General features: G+C 38.6%; 1 protein-coding gene across 9 annotated transcripts in view; it reads right to left on the reverse strand.

Moving 5' to 3' along the window:
* LOC135758559 (plakophilin-4-like) overlaps positions 1-24,442 on the reverse strand; it is a 192,253-nt gene that overhangs the window by 134,322 nt on the left and 33,489 nt on the right. For 6 of the 9 annotated variants that reach the window (XM_065273094.1, XM_065273093.1, XM_065273092.1 and 3 more), the window contains 3 exons: positions 21,083-21,150; positions 20,104-20,225; positions 11,053-11,165 (listed from right to left, as the gene is read on the reverse strand). In XM_065273094.1, coding sequence (XP_065129166.1) covers positions 11,053-11,165; positions 20,104-20,225; positions 21,083-21,107 — 260 coding nt within the window. In that variant the 5' untranslated portion in view covers positions 21,108-21,150. Of the gene's footprint in view, positions 1-11,052; positions 11,166-20,103; positions 20,226-20,299; positions 20,362-21,082; positions 21,151-24,442 lie in introns of those variants that run through there. The other 3 variants (XM_065273096.1, XM_065273095.1, XM_065273097.2) reach the window with 2 other exon arrangements.

The following is a 24,442-nucleotide window of genomic DNA, read 5'->3' on the forward strand; positions in this document are numbered from 1 at the left end:
CGCACAGCATTCTTCCATCTTAGAAATATCTCAAAAATACGCCATATGCTGTCTGCATCAGATGCAGAAAAGCTTATCCATGCTTTTATGACCTCTAGAATAGACTATTGTAACTCGTTACTCGGGGGATGCCATGCAAATCAGGTAAACAAGCTACAGCTGGTTCAAAACGCCGCCGCAAGAGTGCTTACTCGATCTAAAAAGTATGACCACATCAGTCCAATTCTGGCATCTTTACACTGGCTACCAGTTAAATATCGCATACAATTTAAATTATTACTAATCACCTACAAAGCCTTAAATGGCCTAGCGCCCTCGTATATTAAAGAACTACTGTCAGAATACAATCCATCACGTAAACTGCGCTCACAAAATTCTGGTCACTTAATTATCCCTAGAATATCAAAAGTGTCTAAAGGTGGTAGTTCCTTTTCCTACTTAGCCCCTAAGCTCTGGAATGATTTACCAAATAATGTTTGATTATCAGACACAGCCGATCAATTTAAATCTAAACTTAAGACATTCACATAAAATGTCCAGTAAATGTACTTTTCCCGCAGTAGTTATTTTTGTCTAGAGCAATGCACTCACATACCTCATATGGGTAATATGCTATTGCCGCAATAGTAAGCCTGTCTGGAACCGAGCTAACTTAAACCACTATAATGTATGACACTTGCATTACATGCGAACGGCCCCTACGCTAATAGAACTGTCTCCCTGTCTCGTCCTCGATCCCGAGGACAGTGGACAAACAGACCCAGTTCCTGTTGCTGTGAAAGTCATCGCACCACTGATCTACTGGCTGTCCTTCAACGTGACGACCAGCCGATGCCCAACCAACGACCACCGGCTAAACCAGTTTAATCCGCTTACCCGCCTCCTATCCCTACCGTATATATATATATATATATATATATATATATATATATATATATATATATATATATATATATATATATATATATATATATATATAAATTCCTCCCAAATTTTTTTTGTCCTAATAGGAGTTTTTCCCATTGGGTTTTTTCCTAGGGGTTTTTTTCTTTCCAGGGAGAGTCAGCCAACTTTGGCTTAACTTAGCACTTTACTGTATAAGTTACATTATTAATATGCACGCTTGTACGGTTTAACCTTAGCCGCTATATTCTACTTCTTATATTATCTATTGATTTTCTGTGTTCTCCTCTACATCTTCTCATGTAAAGCTGCTTTGCAACAATTAACACTTGTGAAAAGCGCTATATAAATAAAATTGAATTGAATTGAATAGTGTAACAATTTATGATTTGCAAAAATAACTGTTGCATCTGTGTAGATTAGATAAGCAAAGTGTATGCGCGTTGTGCACGCTATACATTATGGTCAAGCATGCGCCCTTAAAATAGCATAATGAACAACGCACAACGCACCACTGACTTTAAACTTTTTTTTCTGGTCAGTGGCGCAATTGTTTTTTGAAACTGCAAAATAGCATCAGGGATGGTTTGCACCGGAACACGCCTCTTTTTTTGCGCTGAACCGCCCAGGGAGCGCAAGTTCATTCCCTAGTTTGCCGACGTGCGTCTGTGGAGGGAAAAACCCGATGTGCGCCGGTGCAAAATACGAATGATACATGCGTCACTGACAAAGTCAATTGCGCTGGGTGCAAGATAGGGCCCAAAGTGTTCCAGCCAATAAACTACAAGAAGGATTTGGGAGTGGGGGTTGGGCACGTTTATGACTCGTTCAGAAAGCATGGAAGGGAGGGGGAGGGGAGGAGTTAGCTACGCTCCGTTTTGTTTGACAACACTTCAAAAGTCAACAGGAAGGGACGTCACACAGATTCGCTTAGAGCGCCTTTAAGTTTTTTTGACATGTGCACCATTCTTACCTCTCTATCTCTCATTTCTACAATTTCTAATGTCATGATCCTGCGCGAATGCACGTTCTTGAGGTCCTGAGTAGGGATGGGAATCGAGAACCGGTTGTTCTTAAGAACCGGTGCCCAGTGAATCGATTCCTTTGAACCGTTATCATGCCTGCTTAACGATTCCGCTTATCGGTTCCTCTCGTTGCAAATGTGTCATGACGTCACACACACGCAGTGCTGTTTTGGTTTAGAACGCAGCAAACATTGCATCGAGGCAGAACGATCCAAAGTTTGGTCATAATTAGTGGTGGGAAGAGCGAGGCTTCGTGAAACACTGAAACAGTTGAATCAATAACTTGTATTTTCGCAAAAATACGACAATACGGTCGCGTTGCAGGAGGTTGCAGGACTGTCGCGTGTTTGATACACTACTAGTGAGTCAAGCACCAGTGGAGCTAACGGGAGGCCATCTATTATTAATGCAGAAGGTAATGTGTTAATGTGAGCGCCATTTTATTGTGTAAACTTTTACTATATGGATAATCTTCGTTGTCATTGTCCATCAAATTGAGTCTGGCTGGCTCTAACACTGGCTCAGAGGCTGCAGAAAGTATCTCGTGCACCTCTAGCTACTCCGTTTACAGAGGCAGGGAGGAATAAAATGACCGAGGCGAGGAGGATAAACAAATTTCACGGCGTAGTAGAGGCGGACACTACTTTAGTATTTCTACTAAAAAGTACATTTTCAAGTATTTGTATTTTATCAGTGTTTTTTTTTTTTAAACATACATTCCAAAGCATATTATCATGATTTTAACTCCACTACATTTCATTATTTCAAGTTTTTGGTTTATATTTAATATTTAAGTACATTAAAAATCTAGTAAAGTTTTTTTTACTTTTACTTAAGTAAAAAGTACTTTTACACAATTTTTATGTAATTATGTATTAAATCAATTTTTATGTGCAATATTAAAGGAATACACAGTATGATTCTATGCTTTAGAATGTAGTGAACATTTTTTTGTAAAGTAATTTTTTCCCAAGACAACACTCTTATAAGGCACAGATGCTTGGAAAGTGAAACTAAAATACTGAAGTAGTGTCCACCTCTGCCGAGCAGTGACTAAGTTTATGGTAAAGGGTTTGCATCTGTTTGCCACATAGATGCCTATGCATTTCGGTAGGTTAATTTGCTGTATTTGTTGTATTTTGTCCAGCATCATGTCTTTTCAAAAGAAAATAACAAATGCATGCATGACCAAAAGTTGCATATTTTATGTCAGTCTAGTTCTGTTTTATTAATTCCTAGTCCTATCACATATTTACTGGTTGATAAACACTGCCCTAAGCTATAAGTCCCTGGACTTTACTTTAAGTATTCCCTCACCCAATGAGAATCGATAAGAGAATCGATAAGGAATCGGATCGATAAGCAACATCGATAATGGAATCGGAATCATTAAATTCTTATCAATTCCCATCCCTAGTCCTGAGTGAGACGCAGAGCTGCATACAGATGTAGATTAACTGAGCACATGATGACAAAAACGATCGACATGTTTAAATGAGCGGTAAAAACCCGGTCAATCCGTTTTTGTCGAGGGTACCCCACACGCACAAGTGTGAAGCCTATGAATGAAAAGTCATTATTCGCTTTGCGTCAGTTCACACGCACCAGCACAGCACATAGACTGGCGCAGACAACAGCGAAACCTTTAGCCTATGTGCCGCGGCCTCGGCCCAATTTAAACCCTGATGCTGAAGGAGACGGAGCTGAGCTCCGGCAGGGTGTGTTGTGTACCCGAGGAGGTGGAGATGCGTTTCAGCCCAATTTAACCTATGGTGGCGTCTGCTGCTAACTTATCACCTAAAGGCGCTTATTTAAAGGTGACATAGAATGATTGAACAGAGTATTTATCCATGTTCTGTGATGTGACATGTAGACAAACATTTTTTTGTTTGGGTCTGTAATGCCTTAGAACAGAGGTCGGCAACAGGCGGCCCGCGGGCCAAAAGTGGCCCGCCAGCAATATTTTGTGGCCCGTCGGATTATTTTGAAAAAAAAATTTTTATTTATCAAATACTACTTTTATTTTACAATAACAGTTTATAAAAATGGCCCCGTGTATCATTCCTTCATTTGTTTTTGTTTTTAAATCAAAACCAAAAAGAAAATAAAGAGAAACGACTTGTATTTCTATTATTTATTTCCTGAACTAAAATCAAACGACTTGTTTTCCGAATGTGCGCTCAGATCAAAAATAGAAAAATGAATGAAAACGGGTTCGGACAAATTTTAATTGAACACCTTAGCAGACATATACCAATGAAATAATTTTAAACAGATCAGGTACTAACAGATTACATTTAAATAAGAGTTTTAATAGCAACCATGCTTTCCTGTAGGTCTCATTCGCTTACAGTCCGACTTTTGAACTTTTTTCATTATTATTTTTCGCGTATAACACACTGATAAATAATGTATTAGATAAAAAATATTTGCACTAAATGCTGCACAAAACTCTTCCTCTAGCCCAGAGGTCTAGCCCAAAAATGCGTATAATAGCTACGTAATAGTTTAATCTTAACGGGCCGCTGTTTCTCGTTCTCTTTCTCTACCAGCGCATCCGCGATCATAACTATAATAATTGCAAAGGTATGAATTCATGAATCATTTGCAAATTTACCTTGCAAATCATGTCAATGCGTCACGCGTGAAGACATTAAACTCCGTGACATCGCAAATGACTGCAGGCTTTTAGAAACCACAACAAAATATGATACAAAATAAACTCTTTTACTGCAGTAATATTTTAACTAGTTCACTTTTAACGTAGATTTGAAAGGAAACAGTCCTGTGTCAATCACTATTAAAAACATATGGTAAACGGGAGTCTCTATGCCTCGGCGCATAGCTGCAACTCCTTCTTCTCATCTTTCAATTCAATTCAATTTTATTTATATAGCGCTTTTCACAAAAGTCAATTGTTTCAAAGCAGCTTTACATAAATAGAAGCAGTGAAAAGCACAGAAAAACGACAGATAGCACAACAAAATACATGATAGCATGAGCAGTTACATTTGCTGCGGCTATGACTCAATATTATAAGTGCACGTATTACTAAAGCAACATATAGAAGAGGAAGCTAGGTAAAGCCCAAAAAGGCTGCCTCCCCGGGGGGAAAAACCCCCTAGGAGAAAAAAAAACGGGCTTTTATCCGAGGAAAAATAAGTCCTAGGAGGGAAAAACCCTTGGGAGAACGGATAAGGAGATTTAGCGGAGATTAAGCGGTTCTGCCGGTGATCGTTGGTCAGGCATCAGCTGGGCATAACGTTGAAGGACGGCCAATAGATCAGAGGTGTGCCGACTTTCACATCTACCGGGACTGGGTCTGTTTGTCTCGTTGTCCTCGGGTCGAGGACGAGACAGGGAGAGAAAAACAAAATCGTATTAGCGTAGCGGCCGTTCATATGTATTGAAGTGTCACACAGTGATGTGGTTTAACTCAGCTTAGTTCCAGACAGACTAACTATTGCGGCATAATTATATTATCCACAGTTGAGGATTTAGCAAATTGGGGGCCCAATGCGAGGGTATATATGGTAAATAAGGGTCACCTTCCGATCTTTAAGAGAAAATGAAACCTGACGACCCGTTTGACTAAGGCCTAAATCCCCACTGTCGTCGTTAATGCAGGTTCAGTGGCAAACGGGTCTATATTGTATACCATTTACAGGACCAGGAGAAAACGCCAAAAACATCGCAACCCGACCATACGTGCTAACCCGTTTGACTAAGGCCGGAAGCCCCACTGTCGTCGTTAATGCAGGTTCAGTGGCAAACGGGTCTGTATGGCATACTATTCACAAGACACACGAAAGCGCGAAAAACGCAACCCGACCATACATACCAACCCGTTTGACTATGGCTGGAGGCCCCACTGTCGTCGTTAATGCAGGTTCAGTGGCAAACGGGTCTGTATGGCATACTATTCATAAGACTTACGATGGCGCCAAAATCGCAACCCGACCATACGTGCCAACCCGTTTTACTAAGGCTGGAGGCCCCACTGTCGTCGTTAATGCAGGTTCAGTGGCAAACGGGTATGTATGGCATACTATTCACAAGACACATGAAAGCGCAAAAAACGCAACCCGACCATACATACCAACCCGTTTGACTAAGGCTGGAGGCCCCACTGTCGTCGTTAATGCAGGTTCAGTGGCAAACGGGTCTGTATGGCATACTATTCACAAGACACATGAAAGCACCAAAATCGCAACCCGACCATACGTGCCAAACCGTTTGACTAAGGCCGGAAGCCCCACTGTCGTCGTTAATGCAGGTTCAGTGGCAAACGGTGGCAAACTATTTAATGCAATTCATTTTAAGTGTTCATGCAGAAAAGGTTTTTATTTATTTATTTGGTTGGTCTGTGTTATGACCGTGAGTGCTTTGTTCCGTGAAAATAACTATTGCGAGTTAAGAACCTTTACTAGACAAATTATGTGAATGCTTTGTTGAAGAGAAAAGTTTTAAGTCTAGATTTAAAATGATCGACTGTGTCTGATTCTCGGACATCGGTTGGTAAATCATTCCAGAGCTTAGGGGCTAAGTAGGAAAAGGATCTTTCACTTTTAGACACTTTTGATGGTCTAGGGATAATCAATAGGCCAGAATTTTGCGACCGTAGTGTGCATGATGGGTTGTATTCTGATAGTAATTCTCTAAGATATGAGGGTGCTAAGCCATTTAAAGCTTTGTAGGTGATTAGTGATATTTTAAATTGGATGCGATATTTAACTGGTAGCCAGTGTAAAGATGCCAGAATTGGGCTTATGTGGTCATACTTCTTAGATCGAGTAAGAACTCTCGCAGAAGCGTTTTGAACTAGCTGAAGCTTGTTGACCTGATTTGAATGGCATCCCCCGAGTAGCGAGTTACAATAGTCTATTCTAGAGGTCATAAAAGTATGAATAAGCTTCTCTGCGTCAGATGTAGACAGTATATGGCGTATTTTTGAGATATTTCTAAGATGGAAGAATGCTGTGCGGCAGACGTTGGCGATATGACTATCAAAGGATAAGTTGCTGTCGAACATCACGCCTAAATTCTTAACCGTGGAAGATGGCACCACAGTACAGCCATCTATGTGCAATTTGTAATCTGACATATTATGTTTGTAGCGATTTGGTTCAATAATAAGTACCTCTGTCTTATTGGAGTTGAGCTTAAGAAAGTTATGTGCCATCCAGTCACTAACATCGCTAATGCAGTCTTTTAGCTTAGAAAACGTGTGTGTTTCGCTGGGATGCGAGGAGATGTAAAGCTGGGTATCACTATCATCCGCATAGCAGTGAAAACTTATGTTATGTTTCCTGATAATGTCTCCAAGGGGTAACATGTATAACGAGAACAGGATAGGACCTAAAACTGATCCCTCTGGTACATCGTATTTAACCAGGGAGTGATATGACTCTTCCTCATTTACATAAAGTGATAGCGATTGGTTAGATATGACCTAAACCAGGCTAGCGCCTGACCACTGATACCAACATAGTTTTCTAGTCTATTGAGTAGGATTCTGTGGTCTATTGTGTCAAATGCTGCACTAAGGTCTAGTAATATAAGAATTGAGATTTCACCACGATCGGATGTTAATAGGAGGTCATTTGTAACTCTAAGCAACGCTGTCTCTGTGCTATGGTGGGGCCTGAATCCTGATTGGAACTTTTCATATGTACTATTATTTGTCAAGAATGTGCGTAACTGGCTTGCCACTACCTTTTCTAATATTTTCGAAAGAAAAGGGAGATTTGAGATTGGTCTAAAGTTATTAAGTTCTCCTTGGTCAAGCTGTGGTTTTTTAATCAGCGGTTTAATAACTGCTAGTTTGAAAGCTGTTGGAACGTATCCTATTTCTAGCGATGAGTTAAAGATATTTAGAACCGGGGTTGACACTACAGGGAATACTTCTTTAAGTAGTTTTGTGGGAACGGGGTCTAATATACAGGACGATGATTTGGATGATGTGACTAGTTTAGAGAGCTCATCTATTGTAGTAGGTTTAAATGAATCAAGATGTTCGTATGGTAGTCTAGTGTTAAGTGAACTAATGGGTGGAGTGGTGGCTGCCTGGGTAGCTACGATGTTTTCCCTAATAGCCGACATGAAGTCGTTACTATTGTGTTGAAGTTTACTATTGGTTTCTGTTTGTTCTTTGTTTCTAGTCAGTTTCGCAACTGTGCTAAAGAGGAAACAAGGGTTATTATGATTCTCATTTATAAGCTTGCTAAGATATGTAGATCTGGCGGTTTTAATAGCCTGTCTGTAGTGTTTAACACTCGGTTTCCATGCTGCACGCCATACTTTGTGCTTCTATAATCTTCTCATTCACTACTCATTTTTTTTCTTCTGTTCTGTTACTTAACTTGGGGCTTAAGACCTTAAGGTCCGACCTTAAGGTCCGACCTGCCTTCAAGAACAGCAAGTCAAGTTTGTTTACCGTTAATTATTAAGACTAAATGGGCAGGCAAATTCGTTAAAAAATTAAAGTAATCCGCCAAAATATGGTTTTACATGTCTATTAAAATAAAGCCATTATTAATTTTCCTAACGCATAGTTCTTTGATCTTTGCATCTGTTTAATACGTTATACATTTGGCAAAGGAGCAATTTGTTTGAACAGCGACTCTGCAACCAACAATGGTTTTGGTTTATGCTGGTAAGAAATTTGACTGAGAGGCTTTGTCCTATTTAATTTATTATTTATATTTCATTATTTTTTTCTCTGCTGACAGTACAATGTTAATATAATATTTATATTGGCACGAACACAATTTTGGTTTAGCATTTATAATTGTTATAGGTTACTTCATCTCTCTCTTTTCGTTAGAGACATTTGAATGTGAGATTCTGGAAACGAGATCTAACGTTAAGTTTTGCGGAACCGTCAGGTCAGGAAATAATGCAAAGTGAACACAGAGTGTATTTTAAGCGGTTTACTGAATAGAATCTTGTGGGAGCTGGACAAAAAAAACAGTCCAGCGCAGACCTCCATTAACCTTAGGTGTGTATGTGTGTGTCCCGTATAAATATTAATAAAAAAAGGAATAAAGTTCAAAAGTTGGACTGTAAGAGTCTTTCATGAGAGCATAAATGCCTGTAATATGTTACCACTATAGTAGCCTACTTGGTCTGTTTAAAATGTTTTTATTGATATATTATGCCTGTAAATGTGTTAAATAAAAAATTTGTCTAATCCAGTAATTCATTTTTTGATCTGAGCACACAATCAGAAAACCCGTGGTGGTTATTTTTTTCATTTTTGTTTTTAATTTGCAAAAACGAATGATACACGGATCCATAACCACGGATCCATAGCGACTTTTAATGCTGTCTTTCGTCTTTAAATAGGAAATAAAGACAATGTTTCTTGACAAAAGATCAGATAGCCTATACTAGGCTAATTCAAAATAAGACACGTAAGTGTGGGAACAGCAGCTGACCCGCCATCTACTTCCTAAAAACCTCTCTCAGATAGCTCTATTAGGGTGGGGAATTTAAACAAGTGGTTTTGCACCTATTTGGCTCCCCCTACCGGCTTAACTTGCAATCTCATTACTGATTGGCTGACTTTGCTGCCACTCAAAAAATTTAGCCAATTATTTTAAAGTGGAGGGGCAGTTAGATGCCTGTGATGTCATAAGCATTAGTTTTTCAGATTGGGCCGTATTCTGGCTGACATTTCTAAAAGAGGAATTTCTATGAGACTGAGATGTTTAGCATGTTTAGCACTTTTTGTATGTTTGTGAATGTGGGTAGACTACCATTATTCAACAAAGACAAGGTAAAAATGGTTTTTCATTCTCTGTCCCCTTTAACACCTGTTGGCGATATGAAAAAGGCGTTTTAATATTGATACGGCGATAAAAAGCATGCAAATTCGAAAGCATGATGGTTTTTTCGACCTTTGGGTAGATTTTGCACGGTGATGACAACCCCTGTCCAATTACATTAGAGCTTTAAATCACATGCCCGGTACTACCATTGCTATACAGAATGGCGACATGGAGGAGCTCAAAGTTCCAGAAACACTGCAACCATAAGAGTTATGCCATTTTACTGTTAAAATATGACACTATAAAAAGAATTTTCCATCTGAACTCATGTTTATGTGTATAATCATAATATAGTGTTTTAATATCATTCTGTTTAACATTCTGTGCTTTTTTATGCAGTCAATATTACATTATCATTTTATAAAACAATAACAAACTCATCTGCACTGCTTATACTGCTAGTAGAAATACATTTTAATTTATCTCTTTGTTTTTAAACAGTTTTCCCCCAGATCATTTTTCCACCTGCTGTTATAGAACTAATTTTTCTTCCTATCAGCACTTGTTGATGGTTTATGTGTCTTTTGGTGCTACCAACCATAGGTAACAGCAGTTAGGGGATAGGTAGACAAGGCGAATAGTGAGTGGCACTACCTAGTAGTCAGGCGCAAAATGTACCACCTATAGGGAAGTGGGAATTAGAATAAAGCGATCAATGTAAAGCTTGTTGGCGATTCGCATCACTCTATTGTGTCCTGCAAATCTTTAAAGACACCATTTACACCTCTTTACCACTGGCTGCTTTGGATCAGACCAGTCTATACAGATTTTTATCCCATATTTGTAAATGTGTGTTTATCAAGAGAGTAAAACGTTGGTCACATTGAGTGTGTGTGACAGCTTGTCACATATTAGCAAGGTAACACTGCCGTCATGTTGAGTGTGTGTGACAGTAGAGCTCACGAAAAAAATAGTCTGCAATTCTCCGATTCTCATGCGTGTCTCATCAGTAAAGCCAGTTTGGTGATAAGTTGTAAACCGCTATCACCTGCTTTCAGATGGAGCGGCATTTACTACACAGAGCCATATTTCACAGAAAGCTAGGCAAAATCGCGTTCATAATCATAGAAGATAGTCTTTGATTATGAACGCGATTTTTACTAGCTTCTTGATAAAATACGGCTCTGTGTAATAAATGCCGCTCCATCTGAAAGCAGGTGATGGTAATTTACTACTAATCACCGAACCGGCTTTACTGATGAGACACACATGAGAGTCGCAGGCAATTTTTTTTGCCCAGCTCTATGTGACAGTAGGCTAGCAATGCAGTCATGTTGAATAAGTGTGTTTACCTGCCACTAGCAGCTCCTGGTGATTCTGAACCAAGTCTGCATCGTTCCAGCTGATTGGCTAAGATCTGTCGCTCCACCTCCAGTTCCCATGTCAAGCGCTCAAATTGGAGCTCCTACACACACATACACATCGTCAGCATCCATTTCTCATGAAAAACCTGATCACGTTAGCCATGCTTAATGAAAGCTAGCAGTACATAGAAAAACACAACACACAAAGTAGGGTTTAGCGGTATATACAGTTAATGTGAAATAAAATGTCAACCGTAATAGATTTTTGTATTCCAAGTATTATTCAAAATGTAAATCAGGGGAAATGGCTAATTCTTCTCTCTTGCATGTTAGACTAAGTATGACAAAGAAACATTAAACAAGTAAAATTGAGTTATTTCTGTAATAAAATAATAATCCATCTTCTCATGAAGAGGTCTCTTGAGGCATGCGCAAGGAGATGTGCATTCAAATAAAAAATAACTTCTTGCTAGGGATGTTAACAAATAACTGATCTCCGATTAATTGTCGAAAATAATAAAATCAATAAAACTTAACAATTGCTTAAAAAGCAATGTCATGCACGTGTGTGCGGCACCTGTGAAAATCACAAACAGCCGGAGAAAACATGAAGCGAGGCTGGCTGCCAATGAAACGCACCCGCAGTGGATCTGATAGGGTCCAATACAGAAAATGCAGAAAATTCCCTTTCTAGGGAAGCCAGCAAGCTTAGCATAAAAATGCTGCTATAAACAGGGAAAGAGACTAGAGGCTGTTTTTAATGAACAGAATAAAATTAAATCTTAAATTCTGGCAAGAAACTGTCAAATGTAAACCGTAAATGACGTTTTTACACTCTGAATGCCTGCAACAGATGTCACTGATCATTTTTGACTGGCTGAGGTGCTGCACAGTATAGCCAAGTTGACCATTTCGGGTTTTCTAATGGTAGCATACCGAAGGTTTCTATCTCCATAATATAAGTCTTTGCTGGAGCTAACAACAGGAAAAGTGCCCTTCGTATGCTTCTTGGACCTAATTACAAAAAACTGTGTATCAACACCTCGGAAAGCAAGGTGAACAACTAGAAAATGACATTTGATGGACGCATGGCCTTTCATGCGACTGTTACCGGAGTGTGCATGTGAGGCGGAGTCACTGTGTCTATAAGTCATTATATTTCATTAAGTGGTGGTTTCCCAGACAGCGATTAGCTTAGACCTGGGATCCGTTTATCGTAGGTGGATTACTCAATTAGCTGGATTTGATTGTTGACGATTTGGATTGATCTTAGATTATTTGGTTCTTCAAAGCTCATCCCAGAGTTGCGGTCATAGCAACAGGTCCTTAAGCCTAAACCTGCTCGGGAGCAGGCTTATTTCATGTAAACAAGATTAGCTCGCACCATATTCATTTAAAATAAAAATAAAATTATTTATAAAAAAGCAGTACTAGATAAAAAAATTTTATCTATGAAATAAGTTTTCTTTTAAATCAACTAATCTCCAATTTTAGTTTTGTCTTTAATTGTCAAGTACAAATGTCATGCATGAAAGGTTTGCTTGGTAATTTGTATCTATTCTATCTTCAAACTCTATCTATAAAGATGTTACCCTGTCCCTTTCCTGTGACAAAAAAATGGAAGTAACTAAATACATTTAATTCACATATTTTCACATTTCTTTATTTCAATTCAATTTTATTCAATTAGCGCTTTTCACAATTGTTTAATTGTTTCAAAGCAGCTTTACATTAATAGATGCAGAAAAAAACACAGAAAAATCATAAAAACATAAACAGCAGAATACAGCGGTTAACATTAACCATATTAGCGAACGTAGTAAAAATTTTACCTATGTAAGAGGGTGCCAAGTTAAGCCATTGTCAGCAGACTCCCCAGGGGTTGAAAAAACCCTAGGAAGAAACCCTAGAAGGAAAACCTGGTGGGCGAAAAGTTCCAGGAGGGGAAAAACCCCTTGGGAGAGAGCCAGACATAGCTGATTCTATAGAGGATATATTATATAATATATTTTTATAGATTTATTTTCTGTGATAACTCAGCAGATGCAGGACTTTTAGTTAATGTGAACTCCTCTTGTTGCAGTCAGAAATCAGTTATATGAGAATAATGCAATTGAAAAAAAAACTTATTTAGGCACTTTAGGACTTTAGGACTGTCATCTGAGAGGATTTCTTTACTGTCCAGTGCAATATTTTGATGTAGGATAACATTACCATTCACTTACTGCACATCATTTACCACATTCTTGGGAACTGATGAAAGTGTTGGTGTATTGTCTACAACTGCACAAAAGAGGGGAAAACACCATCTTATAATAAACTACAATTCAAAGTTGATTTATCAATAATGAAAATGTTGCATTGGCTGTGGGTTTAACTTCTTGTCACTTCCTGTCTCAACGCTGCTGTGTGATCCAAGCTTGGAGCTCTATCAAGTTTATCGTCTAAATCCTCTTTAGTTTATCTTAGGAATACTTTACCTTGACGATTATTGAATAATATTACTAAGCTAAACGATTTATTACTAGTAACACATTGGGCCCTATTTTAACGATCTGAAACGCAAGTGCGAAGCGCAACGCACAAGTGAGTTTGTGGGCGGATCTTGGGCACTGTCGCTATTTTTTCGGCGGGAGAAATAACTCTTGTGCCGGGTCCAAATCAATAAGGGGTTGGTCTGAAGTAGGTTCATTATTCATAGGTGTGGTTTGGGCGTAACGTCAAATAAACCAATCAGAACGCTATCCAACATTCCCTATAAACGCAAGGGCGCAAGTTCCATGGCGGGTTGCTATTATAATGACAGATTTACCAGGCGTACGCCAGGAGCGGTTTACAGCCGAGGAGACCCACGTTCTTGTAAGAGCAGTCAAAGACAGAGAAGTTGTTTTGTATGGGGATAGGAGAAACCCGCCAAAATCAGCGTAGGTTAAACAGGCGTGAGAGGAAATAGCCACAGTCTCATCAGCTGGCATCCCCATCGTTGCGCCAAGCGCTACAATGATGTCAGGAGACGGGGGAATCCCAAGCTTGCCAGCATAAATCAAGCACGTCGTGTAATGGGAGGAGGATCTGCCTCTACACAGACGCCAGCAGAGGACATCGCTGCGTCTCCCTCACCGCTGAAAGGGTTTGGGGCTTTGAAATCGGACCCATGCAAAAAAACGCAAGCAAGGTCCAACTCCAAAGTGCACTTACAAATCAAGTTCATATACATTAAGGTTTCTTATGAAAACATTTTAATTATTATTTACATAAAATAAACGTAATACAGCCACACAACAAACTTATGAAAATATTTTAATCATTATTTGCATGAGAATTTTTTAACGCAGCCACACAATAAATAAAAACTATCACCACAATGCTCACCACTATGATTCCCCTTATCTCGTGTATTAATATTTTTTAGTATAACAATTTATGATTTGCAAAAATAACTGTTGCATCTGTGTAGATTAGATGCAAAGTGTATGTGCGTTGTGCACGCTATACATTATGGTCAAGCATATGTGCCCTTAAAATAGCATAATGAGCAACGCGCTACAGACTTTAAACTTTATTTTTTTGGTCAGTGGCGCAATTGTTTTTTGAAACTGCAAAATGGCATCAGGGATGGTTTGCGCCGGAACACGCCTCTTTTTTTGCGCTGAACCGCCCAGGGAGCGCAAGTTCATTCCCTAGTTTGCCGACGTGCGTCTGTGGAGGGAAAAACCCGCTGTGCGCCGGTGCAAAATACGAATGATACATGCGTCACTAACAAAGTCAAAAAAGAGGAACTATATTTTATGGCGTAATAGCACTTTTGGGAGTACTTCGACTCGCCTGAAAAGTCCGCTCCCCTTCTCCCTCTCATAATGGGAGAGGGAGGGTGTTACTGCGCCGAGTCGAAGTACTCCCAAAAGTGCTATTACGCCATAAAATATAGTTCCTCTTTTAAATCCGCTTAGAAAAGCGCTACGTTTTATTTTGTACCACCAAACTTGCTCGTATAACTACTCGTCTCAAATAGGAAAAACGTTGATGTGTTTGGTCACTTCTAACTTTATCTCTGTTTGACACCATTGAATGAATGGGGCTTAGCTAAATGCTATCGAAGTGTCGCAGCGCGCTCCAGCGCTTACCTGCATGCACACAGATGATAGAGGGATGTATCAACAATTCTTAGTTAAGGTAATAACATAGTTTAATATTGAAAATGAGTAGACTATTCCTTTAAATGAACATACTGCAAGTTTCAGAACTGAAAACGTCCTTGTTACTGAAATATGGCACCAAGCAGGGGCGTCGCTAGACCCCTTTTACTGGGGGCACATGCCCCAGTGTAAATCTTTTGTGCCCTGATGTAAATCTCAAGTTTAAATTTTAGCAGTTAACTAGTGCAATCCTTTGCAAAGACAATCGCGGCAAAAACGGATCTATACGCAAAGTAGTTACCCAATTTAGGCTTGTAAAGCGACGAAGCAGTCGCATTGAACAGGGTACCCCCAGGATTGTCAAACCTAAATTCAAGGCTTTTTAAGACCTTTTTAATACCATTTCAAATGAAATTTAATACCTACATCACACCATTCGGGTAGAATAAATAATTTTAAATAATGTAATATACCTCAAATAATTACTATTTTAATAATTACTACAAGTGTTTGAACATTCATGACAACATGCCGCTGAGTCCAAGGCCAAACGGCCTAACCCTTATCTTTACCCAACATTCAAATAGATTTAAATGTACATTTATACATTTATTGTAAATTTAAAAATCCCTAAATCAGGGATGGGCAACTGAAGGGCCAGGGGCCACATGCGGCCCTCCTCTTTATCTTGTGCAGCCCGCCACATTTTAATATGACCATTATGTCGGAAAAGGTAATTTATGTTAAAACAATAGTTTTGTTTTATCCATGCCATAAGCTGCAAACCAAACAATAACACCAATTTTAAGGTATTAATTTTTTGCTGTTTAATATAGTTAAGATAATAACAACATCTAATAACACTCATCAGTAATGCTCTGAACCAGAACAATACTGACAAACAAAATTAACCATATTATGGCAAATGAAACAAAAACCCCTCAAACACAACAACAAATTGAAATGTAATGCTTTTTTGACCCTTAAAAGACAAAAGATCTGTTCACTGCACCAGACAAAAAACTGGACACAAGCTCATATATTATATAGATATATTTCTGTTAATCTTTTCTGTTAATCTTACAGGACCATACTAAAGTTTTCTAATGCTAACTTAGTGTGACAATGTCAATATGTAGCCTACTACAGTATATATTGCAAGATGATATTATCTAATTAAACAGTAAACATATATAATATATAATAGCTTTAAAAAATTAAGCTTATTATTGCATGGATCACACAAGACTATTGTTTAACATATAAATTACCTTCTCCGACATACTGATCATAATAAAACGTGTCTTCTCTACCTAGATTTACTAGAGACGGATTGTGGAACAGAAGATTGTGTGTGTCATTGATTAAATCAAACAACCAATCACAGGTGCTTGGACACCCGTCATTGTCCCGCCCACAGTCCCAAGTCATCTTGATCGAGCAAGTGCGTGTTGTGCAGCTGCGAGCGCATAGAGAGAGTCGAGCGAGTGCTCATCCCAGCGTTTGCTTGCGTGACTGCGTTTTTGCGCTCTGAGCAGAGGTTCGAGGACGTTTTTCACTTCAATACCTTTTAAGGCCTTAACTCTTTCACTGCCAGCATTTTTAAAAAAAAGTTGCCAGCGGTTTTCATTATTTTCACCAAAGTTTAATGCCTTCCAGAAAATGTTCTTCTTTAAATATATAAACATACAATATACCAAATGAAAGAACAGACCCTCTGCTTTCAAAAAAAAAAAAAAACGTTTCATCCTACCTAGTGGTTCTTTTGCAATCAGCTTTTGAATATGGGTAGGTTTTGCAAAAACACCATATTTTGAGCAAAAAGCAGAGATAATTCCATTTTTGTGACGGACTTTTCATAGAGATCCCATTCAGAGCGATCTTTAAACAGACACGGACATGCAGCAGCTTGCCATAGGGCAATACTTCCGGGTTTAAAAAGTTGCGGAAGAGCGCCACCTGGTGGATAATAGTGGTATTGCAGAAAGACGGAAAATCTCGTCATTGGCGGGGAAGCGTTTTCTCTTAATTGACGAGATATCTCGTCAATGGCGGGGAAAGAGTTAATATGGTAAAATGAAATTCAATACTTTTTCAAGACTTAAGAGCCCTGAATAGTCATTGCGCATCTCGTCAGTAAAGCTGGTTCCTGGATTAGAAGTAAATCGCCATCTCCTGCTTTCAGATGGAGCGGCATTTACTGCACAAAGCCGTAGTTCACTTATAACAGGCCTGCAAATCTATGCTCAGCTTGTATTTTAGGACAACTGTTCTGAGGTTTACAAGCTCCTGTCATACACAAATCCAGCAGTGTCCTTGATAAGCTGTAAACTGAATTTAAACTCCCACATACAAATAACATGCATAAAATAAATGTTGATCAGATCAGGGGCCCGTTTCAGAAAGGTGGTTAAGTGAAAACTCTGAGTTTGTTAACCCTGAAATGAGGGAAACTCTGAGTTTTCCGTTTTAAAATGAGAGGTACGTTAAACCTAAGACAGCAGGGTAAGTCAAACCTGTTTCAGAAGGAGAGGTAACCTATACTCAGTTTTATCCTTGCTAGGTTTTATCCTGTAAACTGAGAGTTTCTTGTGGTCTCCTCCCCATTTTTAAAGGAGTAGCATTGTTTAATCTTGTTAGTTGCTTTAGTACATTCATTCATTGCCCACATTTTTATTACATACACAGTAAAATATTTTTTTTAGCTGTCTTTAAGTTATAATTTAATTGCCAGTGCAAACCATTTTAACTTACTACTTTATATATTTTATATATTACTCTTAAATAAAAAAATTAAACCGTAAAATAAATTGATTTGTAAACCTAATATGATATATTCAGGTGCAGAGACCTAGCCTGACGTTGTCAAACTCAATTCTAGTCAGAATTTGAGTCTGATACCGCTCCATTGAGCTATAAATATGAGCCGTGTCTCAACCGAAAAATGCCTCTGCACTCAATTGGATAGACCTACGACCAATCAGAGCAACGGGGTGTGAGTCGTATGTTGAAATGACGTATTTGCAGCTTGACCAAACTGCTAGTTATTTCGTTACAATGACACACACTACAAGTCTGAGTAAGCGAACGTACATCAACACCTACTATGTTTACAACATTTCATATATATCACATTAAGTCATACAGTAAGACTATCTCCTACCATTTGTACATTAGTTGAACTTCATCCACGACGATACCCATTACGTTTGCTTGAAAAATATCCGAGCCTAGCATATGTCCCTCCACGATCCCGGGCTTCCGAAAAGAAGCTGGCAACGACCGCTAATTATATCCATCTCGTCGTGCACACCGAGTTGCATCGCCGTGATACCCATTTCAGTTGCTTCTTTAACTTGATCCTTCATAAGTGCGACAACTTTTGCCAAATCCCGTAGGAAGGACGGCAAAAACATCAACAAATGCCTTGCTCGCGTTTCTCTGTTCTTCTTTTAAAACCAATGCTCTGTCGATATCTTTTAGAACAGACTCAATGTCAGAATCCACACATCTGATTTCTACCGGGGCAGCCATTTCGTTGTAAACAGATTGAACACACGCGCTCTTTGGTGACATGGTTGATACGTTACTGTTGATCATCTGTCCATCATCGTATAAAGCCCGCCCTCACAATTTGATTCGTCGGCCAGTTTTGGAACTCGCATAGTAGCTCCTCAACGGTGAAACCCCAGACCGATCTTCCCGTTTCTTAAATGTTGTGGGCGGGGCTAAGATCGGCTGGCACCCAGGCTAGCAGAGACCATCTAAGTTACTAAAATGGCATGTGTTTTTAGGACTGTAGATGATGTTTTGCACTTATTTGTAGAAAGTTAGATTTATGTTGCGAGAGGATTTTGAGATTTTTGTCATATCCACTTGCATTTATGTGAGTGGTATTATTTTTCTTTGCAGTCATTTTATATATATACATTTCCTTTAGTGACTAATATCAGGCTTTGTGGCCGTGCTCTTACATCTGAACAGTTGCCTTTACATTTCTTATGAATGCACTCATCATTATTGCTGGTTTAGTGGGTAGTGCTGTGCGCAGTGGGGAGGGCAGACGTACTGTCTGCAAACTGAGTTCGAATACCGACTTGGTGCATTTCAGTTTTATTCATGACAAACATTTGTAAAGTTCATCACCTTTTATGCCAAATTATTATGCCTAATTTTCTTTTTTGCTGCTGTCATATTCTTTTTGTCCATGGGATTGCATCTGCATGAAAATGAATATAAGGTGTAATTGCTTACAGTCCTCAGTTTATTTACTTCTGATATTTTAACTTTGATAAAAAATTACAGGTAAATGTACGCATTTACTAGAGTAGCAATTTACAACAACAACTCTTTTGTTTAAAATATATGCTCATAGTTGTACATTTGCAGCAGCTTTCAGTTAGTAGTAAAAAGGATTCTGACCTCTTTTTACGTGCTGTTGCCATGGTAAATCGTAATATCTGAGCTCCATTGATGATGGCTTTTCATAGTGGCTGTGCACGAGCTTAACTCAGAGTCAACCTACTCAGAGTCGATTGAACTAACACAGATCAGCTGTTCTGTAACCGAAAACTCAAGAATTTCCTATCTCAGAGTAAGTCAACTCAGAGTTCAAGTTTTAACTCAGAGTTGGTTGAACCTCCTTATTGAAACGGCCCCCAGATGCATCTAGATCAGAAAATCTTGATTCTGGAGGCACACCAACTGGGCACATTTTTGGATGTCTCCAACTTTTGACCCCATTTTTTCCAATCTTGGTGTATCTAATAATGTGCTTACCAGAGGAATTAGGTGCGTTTGAACAGGAGAAATGTGTAATGTTAGTGTGCCTCCAGGGTCAAGGTTTGGAAACACTGAAAGATACAGAAAGATAACATGCATGTGAAATAAGTAAAGTTGTCACCTGTTCTTTGACCGAGGCTAGAATGTTGGTGGTGGTTGAAGTGCTGTCAGACTCCATGTTGTGAAGAGCTGGCACTGCACCTTCTCGGCCATTTGGGCTTTGCTTTGGAGCTGGCATTCCTCCTGTTCAAAAACAATATTTCACCTTTTACTAACAAACACAAAATATGTTTGAACACACAAAATGTCATCCTTACACCATGTCCCCAGAGGTAGGCAATGTTTGTCCTTGAGAGCCACAGTCCTGTAGAGTTTAGCTCCAGCTCTAATCAAATGTACCCTGAGCAAGTGAGGTTTAAAGAGTTATTATTATTATTAGACTACGTTCAGCCAGCAACCATTAATCCAATATTTGGATTCTTTGCTCAGATCCGAATTTTGACTGTTCACAGTACGTGGTAGGGCTGAAACGATAAGTTGACATTGTCAACAACGTCAACAATAAAAATTTGCCGACAAATATCTTTGTTGTAGAGTAGTCGTTTGATCTCACTTAACCTAATGTAAGGGCCTGCAATGTCAAGATTTGACCGATACGACACTCTAGCACCAGAGTGTAATGCAACCCTTACAAATTTGCGATAGAAAAATATAGATGAGCATGAAAAGTTTCACAAAACTTCAAACCAAGAATGCTGTCGTGTTTAACACATAAAGACATAACTTGCCTTTCACGGATGTTGGAACACTTAAAGAGGAAATATCCAGGGGCAAGAGGAGCCGGTGAGAGGTAACTTAAGTATACTCCAGCTGGAGCTACATTAACTAACTTTGCAGTAAATCTCTATTACATAAATGAGAATGCAGTAGTACTAATAGTAATAATTTTAACAGTAATAATATAATGATTTCACTTAATGATTACACTTAATTTGTAAGCTCTCGCAGGCTAGATGAAATGAGGGGGCAGGCCGGATTTGGCCCGCGGGCCTTGAGTTTGACACCCCTGGACTAGACTTTTATGAAATATAATATCTGACCTTGAACTCGGAGATGCCCTGCCATGTTAGTTGTGCTGCCAGTGGAAAAATATGGTTCATGCACATACCTGAAAAAACAAAACCTCCTGTCAGATGAACATTCCGGTCAATACTTTGCACCTTGTCATTTAAATGCGCGCGGGAGTAATGACAAGTTTATATGGACGCAAACTAATATTATGTTGGAGTCCGCTGCTTGTGTTGTAAGTAAACATGCTGCACAGTGTTTTGTATATGCATATGTTAATCCTTTCTCTGAATTTTCAGTGCAATTGATGAAATAAGATCGCGCAACTTTCAAACGCTTGCAAAATGAATCTGAGATGAAAGTGGAGAACAGCTGTTTATTTTTATCAATGAATGGCTAAAAATAGTGCTGTTCACTGTATGTTCACGCCAGAAGTCAGAAAAGACGTAAAACATTGTGTTCAGTACCTGAGATTACATAAATGGGGGAGAGAAGGCGGTCTCCTGTCTCATGACATGTGGGCGTGGCAGCATGGACAATTCAATTTTTAAATTCGAAGTTCAATATTGTGACTTAATTTCGATTGATCTTAAGGAAGAAGCTATACATGAGCATACGAGCCAAGGCAGTCTGCTTCCGGGACATGGGCGGGTCATTCATCTTGACAATGTTCCAGGAAAGTCAAACACACTTATTTGTATGTTAGAGGCGTTTGTGTATAGACCATTTCAAAAGATGTAAACATTACTGGTCCAGAAGCACTTCCTGTTTCAGTTTTTTAACACTAGAAAAACGTTGGTATAAAATACAACCAACAGAACACATACTGTAGAACTGAGTCAAAAAGTTAAACATCTTAAAGATAATGATATATGTGTGAAATAAAAAAACAGTCACAAAATGAAACAGGAAGTGCTTCTGGACCAGTGTTGTTTACATCTTTTGAAATGGTCTATAAGGGGATGTGCAACAGAATCGTAATATTAAATGTCTTGAATGTTTTAAAGTGTTTTTGCATTTTCCGCAATTGTGATGCATATCAATCTAGAATGACGTAAAAGTCGCATTAATTCCAATATGACTGTTCAGACTGATGTAGCATTGGAAAACATCTGACCTGTATCTGATTAAGAACCACATTTGGAAAAGGCTCAAATCAGAATAGAAAAGATCAGATTCCATGTGGTTAGTCCTGTTCACACTCTCATGCATTTGGACAGACACATATTTTTATCAGCATAATATTAGTTGTTTTTGAACAATTACTATATTTATTGTTTACTGGCAGTTTCTAAGAAAGGTTTTACTGGATGTGTGGATACAGATCATAGGTGCACATGTGCCACATACACATTCAGCTCTTGTGTGTGGATTATGGTCAAAACAAATGTTTTATAAGATTTACTGCATTTGTACCAGCTATTATGGCAACCACTAACTGTAAAAATCATGACGGTCTTTCTGGGTTTTTATAATAAACATTAAAGGTGACATAGAATGATTGAACGGGGTATTTATCCTTTAGTTCTGTGATGTGACATGTAGACAAATTTTTTTTGTTTGGGTCTGTTAAAGCAACACTATGTAGTTTTTTTACCTTTAAATAATGTCTCTAAAATTATTTCAGTGAAAGAACAACTTTTAACTGGACAAATTGTACTGTTGCTGCAACCTGAGCAGCCTCCTAGCTGCTACAAGCACACTCTGAAAGTGGCGGTGGAGGGTAGCACACACAGCCCCGCCCCTCCCCCTGCCTGCAGAAGAGTGTCTGATACCAGGCACTGTTGCACTTTTCAACCACATGGAGGAGCTGTAAGTCATTTTTACATGGAAACTACATAGTGTTGCTTTAATGCCTTAGAAGCTTCCTAAAAACCTCTCCCAGATAGCTCTATTAGGGTGGGGGATTTTAAACAAGTGGTTTTGCACCTATTTGGCTCCCCCTAATGGCTTAACTTGCAATCTCATTACTGATTGGCTGACTTTGCTGCCACTCAAAAAATGTAGCCAATTATTTTAATTTAAGCTTAAAGATGGGAGCACCCGCATTTACCTAAAAACTAAGGTGGATACAATGATCATTTCTGCACAGATATTTAAAAACAAATTCATTTGACATTTATATCATTTTGATAACATCTTGTGCATTTATTTAAACTTAGATTTCATTATCCAGATGTTCTTGCAAAAATAAAAAAAATAAAAACTCCCAGTGTCATTTGAATTATGTTGTATAGGGGTGCAAACTCATCAGGGGTATGATATCAATTATGATTTGTAATTTATTTATTTATTTATTCATTGTAAATCTTATTAATTTTAGCATTTACATTTTTTAATCAAAGTTGAAACTGTTAACATTAGTTAATGCACCTCAAACTAACATAAATTACTGTAATGACATAATAAAGCAATAAACCCCAAGAAGCAGTGGGTTACCAGTGCATTTTTTTAACAGCTAAGGGGCGTTGTTAGGCACGAAGCGAAGCGGAGTGCCTAAAACCCCCTTGTTAAAAAAATGCACTGTAACCCCACTGCTTCTTGGGGTTTATTGTGTTTATAAAACGGTTACTTCATATGCATTACGTTAGCGGGATTTTATAAAATAAAACACAAATAAGTTGTTATTATATTAATACAAACATAACTCTTCCACCAAACAAAGTAGTTCCTCAGAATCAAGTGTGACTGAAATAGAGCGCAGTTCCCAACCAACACAGATGCAGCAAAGACACAATGAAAATATGATTTAAGACTGTGATGTTTATTTTATAAATCACCATTCATCTAATTTATACATTAACCTTTATATTGTGCAACTGTTGAAGTGATGATCAAATATGCTTGGAAGCATGCTGAACTCTTTCCCCATCAGCGTTTTTTTTTTTAAGGCAACTTAAAAAAAAAAACGCTGACGGGGAAAGAGTTCAGCATGCTTCCAAGCATATTTGATCGCCACCCAGTGGATAATAGCGGACGTATGAACTTGAGTTAGAAACTCCTCAGACAACGGTTTCTCTTTATCGAGGAGATGACTCGGCGATATTTATTGACATTTATCTGGATATTGCCATTGATTGTGCAATTGTAGACAAATTAAAAATATGATTAAATATGATAACTGTGGTGTTTATTTTCATAAATCATAATCATAAAAGTATGTGGTCTGGCATTGTCATGTTGGAATATGCAAGTTCTTCCCTGAAAGAGAGCACGTTTGAATTGGAGCATATGTATCTAGAACTTGGATAAACCTTTCAGCATTGATGGTGCCTTTTCAGATGTGTAAGCTGCCCATGCCACACGCACTCATGCAACCCCAAACCCTCAGAGATGCAGACTTCTGAAATGAGCGCTAATAACAACTTGGGATGTCCTTGTCCTCTTTAGTC

Source organism: Paramisgurnus dabryanus, chromosome 15 (genome assembly GCF_030506205.2).
Source record: "Paramisgurnus dabryanus chromosome 15, PD_genome_1.1, whole genome shotgun sequence".
NCBI lineage: Eukaryota > Metazoa > Chordata > Actinopteri > Cypriniformes > Cobitidae > Paramisgurnus > Paramisgurnus dabryanus.